The sequence below is a fragment of the Mizuhopecten yessoensis genome, unplaced genomic scaffold (genome assembly GCF_002113885.1).
Source record: "Mizuhopecten yessoensis strain PY_sf001 unplaced genomic scaffold, ASM211388v2 scaffold7021, whole genome shotgun sequence".
Taxonomy (NCBI): domain Eukaryota; kingdom Metazoa; phylum Mollusca; class Bivalvia; order Pectinida; family Pectinidae; genus Mizuhopecten; species Mizuhopecten yessoensis.
Window position 1 is genome coordinate 322587 of NW_018406841.1, and position 4657 is coordinate 327243.

Below are 4657 nucleotides of genomic sequence, written 5' to 3' on the forward strand. Positions count from 1 at the left end.
GTGTTATTTATGTCCAGTTTTCTTTAAATGCTCCAGACAAACATTTTTTTTATAAGTAAGTGAAGGAATATCACCGAATTTGTCCTGTAAAGTATCAATAATGTATACGGATCAGTATACAAAGTTTCAAGTTTCCCTTTGTCTCTGTTGGTAGACTAGCATGCTATTGTGCTGCTGTTCTGGTAGTGGTAGGCTTATCCTTTGGATAACAGCCAAATGCCTTTGTCTTGAAGTTTTCAAATTAAATGTTTTTCAACTTTCATATCTTTTAATGTCACGATGGCACTCATCTTGTAAAACTTTATCAATATCATGAGGTTTGTATTCCTTACCGTCTTATCAAAATATCCTGTAGGAGAGAACAAATATCCCGGCACATGTCATCTGTAAATCCGCGAGAGTCTGTCGCCTTGGACGCATTTGACAATAATAACGGAGCTAATATTTTTGTTTTCGTATTTTCGTATTTCGGCTGGACCTTTTTTTAATTAACCGAATAAATAAGTTTAGTAATACAACTCATTCAAAATAGCGTTAAACTTTAAATTAAAACACCAAACATGAGATATTAAGGAATTGACATAGTAATATTCGAAAACAAAAAGTCCGCTTTCAACGAAAGAATCCGCTTCCTGTTTCCGTTTTGGTGCAGACGGTTTTCATGGTTGCAGAGGAGAGACATATTTCACAAACTGCATAGTGCATACCAAGGCAAGAGTGTAGCCAGATACAGACTTTATGTCACACGATTTCCTTTAACTATATGCCAGTTAAAATTTCGAGCCTGGTTTAAACAAATGAGTTAGGGGTAGTTTGTCTATCACAACATCAACATAACGATACACTCGCTGGGTGTTTCGTTTTAATCTCACGTCTCAAATCTATCGATCGAAGGATTTATAGTATGCTGTGTCCACACGTAATAACAAAAATCTACATGTTTTCGAAATATTTAAATGTCTATATATAGTTTATCAGATAGCAGAAAAAAGGATTTTCTCATCACGGTCACGTCAACAGGAGCTGAGTCTTAGAAGTGTGTTGCTGTTGTGACAGCTGTTTCTTTATGCGCTAAAGTGGGCGGGAGAGAAACTCGGTTGTAATGACATGTAGCTAGCTTTATTCATGGTCAGTCAAGCAGCGTGTTCTGTTCGATTCTGTGTCATGTCCCTTTCAACAACCTTAGATAAGAATTGAAAACTAAGAAGAGGATTTAAAAACAAAAAAACAATGTCATCAGATACAGCTTTATCTCTTGTTCAGAAGAAACTGGACTCGAATGAAAAATGTGTATTTATATCCTTTTGAAGATTTACACAACAAATGTCAGGAAAAGATTTTAATTTCGGTGTGACTTTTGACACTCGGGCTAGATACGTAAAAAACGTATCCCTTGTGGCAGATTTTAGAAAGTTTTATGTTGTGATAGTCATTGTGTTATTTACACACTCAGAGCTTAAATTATCCCTATTTAATATGACCATACATTGATTATCAACTAACTTGATCATATTTATATAATTCATACATGCATGTACATAACATGCCCAAGTAATGTTAATTATATATAATGCAGATGTGTTAAATTACATAAGTCAGAACTCTTGACTAAAACAATTGTAGTGGGGTTTATAGTTCTTACTAGTGCCCGATCTGAAACTTGAATAATTATATAGTTTTAACATTGCTAATAAGAAAATAAAAATAAATCCATTTCACTTTAATTGATATGTATATCTATTATATGCTGCATGCATGCACACTTACATTTCCATTTTAATACCTTAACTGGATCACTGCCTACGAGGGAAGATGTTACTTGGAAATTCAGAAGGCAAATTAGACCGTTATATTTGCCTGATAGAAAGAAAAGGAGATCATGCGTAAGTATCTATAGACATATGAATAAAATTCATTTAACTAGCTAAATAAGGTAACCATTATTTAATCAATACAGTTATTGATCCTTTATCAATAATTAATTGAATAGGTTTGTATAATATTTTGTGTGTGTGGATTTCTAATATAGCACTTGCTCTGTCAAAATAGAGTGACATTATTTACAACCTGGAAGGTAATGCAAAGGTCTTAAGCAACAAAAAACGATAACAAAACAATAATTGGTGTGTAGTAATTAGGTTTTATCCTGTTTATTCATCCCTATAACTGATACTACGGGCAGTGCTATAGGTTTTCACTCAATCCATTTGCATGTCTGTCCATCTTTGCATAACTTTGAGATATATCACATACTGTCATCACATGTTATTGTCAGATTTTTTTTATGTGAGTGCCTCTTGGGAGGGCATGCTGCCTCATATTGAAATTGGGTCTTGTTTTTACTTATAGACAGAGTTATGTCCCTTAACGTGCATCTGTTTCCCAGTTACTATCTTAAAATGCCCTGTCACCCCTTAAGTTGCCAATGATGTTTGTGAGTACCTCTTGGGATGGTAGAATATCAAGTCTTTACCCTGCTATATGCAGAGTTACAGTCCTTTAATATTTTTTCCCAATTTTGACCTCTAACCTTAATTAAGGAATTATTTTTTTGCATTTGCATTTCTTCTTTACCATTTGATGTAGGTCAATTATACATCAACCTATGAAGATGCTTGCAATGTGTTACATCATTATATACAAAAGTATTTGTCAGTTTATTGTACGTCAATGAAGAGCTAAGAAAACGGAAGAAATAATGAGTACAAGAAATGTAGCTTTCAATTTAACTTGTCTGGTTTAATAAATGTTTTGTTTTGCTTTTAGTATATTTTTATACTCCTCAACACGAGTCCCTTGCATGATAGCAGATGATCTTAGCCTGGAGGTTGTCTTCCCTGTCGACACTAATCTTCAGTATACCACAGGTAATACACTCACCATAATTATATAAGTTTTATAGGAATTTTTATACTCCCCACAAAAAAGTTAGGGAAGGGATGGGAGGAGTAAAACAACACAACTATTGCATTTTCCTCTTTCTTTAAGCATTGAACTGCTTAGGTAATATGAATGCCAACTGGACAAAGGCAAATCCAACATGATGTATGCTAGCTAGCGATTCATGATGGATTTATCTTTGTCCAGTTGGCATTCATAGGCAGCATTCATATTGCCTATGAATGCCAACTGAAAGCAGTTCAATACCTATATTTACCATTTTTGGAATCTGTTCATCTCATCTCATAAAAACTTATTATACAGCATTTAGTTCAAATAATGTACATATGTTTGTTCAATGAATAGAACAGCCATCGCCCGGAGAGGGTCAGTGGTATCAAAAGTAACAATTATGACGTCATAATAATGATGACGTCAAAAATCGGTCCCTGGTATTCATAGCCTATATGAATGCCAACTGAATTTGGTAGGGTTATATATATTGTAGTGGCAATGCCATGCAATGGTTAATATTTTGTAGTAAGAACTTCTTGGTCTTATCCCTTTCACCACTGTAGACCATAATGAACTCATCCAGATCAATGCATGGTAGAGTTTATGAAAGTTACATAGAGGTGAAAGGGTTCAAGCCTATGATGTATAACTGTTACAATAATGTGAACCAATATTGTTTGATTGTGACAATGTTTTAAAGTCTAGTCTTCAAACGAAACTGACAAACAGTATTTCTCTTATATTATATCTACTGGAGTAGTGTATTGATAAATTTGTGTAATTTTTTACACATCTTATTTGTCTTTTTCAAATATACAATATTTAGAACAGAAATGTAACTTGTCAAAGGTGTTAAGAATTTCCTTAGATAGAGAGTTGTTTAACAAAAAGGGATATATCCCAAAAATCTTATATATTATACGATCATTTGTATATAGCACAAAAGAATCACCAGAAATACAGACAATATGTATAGTAGCTAGAGATATTTTTGTTAAATATGTATCTGGTTTCTCTGTTCTGATGTTCAGTTGGTTACAAGTCAAAAGACAAAGACATTTTGCACTAAAGGTAGTTATATTTCAACTTAAAAAGGTGAAAGACGAGTGCGCTATCCACTGCACCACCAGACCAACCTGATCTGACAGTTTGCAATGATAAAATTTGGAGGCATGGTAGTTTAGTGGTAGGGCACCGGGCTCATGACCGAAGGGTTGCCGGTTTGAGTCAATTAAGTCACAGCACTGTGTTGTATCTTTGAGCAAGATTCTTTACTCAGCTTATTTCAGTCTATTCAGCTGTAAATGAGTGCATGATTGGGCAGTGCTAGAATTATTGAATGCTAGCTGTGAGTGCCAAAATGGCAGCACCAGCTGCATGCTCCCCCAGGGAGTTGAGAAAGATATTGGCTGGTTGCAAAGGCCCTATAATTAACCATGGATAATAATTTATAAACTGCTTTGAGACAACCTATGAACTAGGTTGTGATAAAGCAGTATATAAGAACCTCAAATTAATATATAGCTAGAAGTAACCAAAAGGTGCAGAACAAATATTTCAGTTTTGTTACTTCCTTAAATTTCTCTTGTCTTTGTTCACAGATGGACCAAAGAAAGGACAATCTTGTAAGTCTTTCTACTTATTACTTTGTCATTAAGTCTAAACTCTATAATAAATAATATAATAATACTAAATACTCTTTATTTAACGTCGTGTTCAATTGTCAACAACAAACATAAGCTCTGTAAGAGCTTTTACTACG

The 4657-nt window shown here is 34.1% G+C and overlaps 1 protein-coding gene across 1 annotated transcript in view; it reads left to right on the forward strand.

The window, feature by feature from the left end:
- Positions 1-636: 636 nt before the first annotated feature.
- LOC110452975 (inositol polyphosphate 5-phosphatase OCRL-1-like) overlaps positions 637-4657 on the forward strand; it is a 61960-nt gene continuing 57939 nt past the window's right edge. Inside the window, exons 1-4 of the mRNA XM_021501758.1 lie at positions 637-1296; positions 1798-1883; positions 2767-2867; positions 4497-4520. Of these exons, the coding sequence (XP_021357433.1) occupies positions 1231-1296; positions 1798-1883; positions 2767-2867; positions 4497-4520 (277 nt within the window). The 5' untranslated portion in view covers positions 637-1230. The remainder of the gene's footprint in view (positions 1297-1797; positions 1884-2766; positions 2868-4496; positions 4521-4657) is intronic.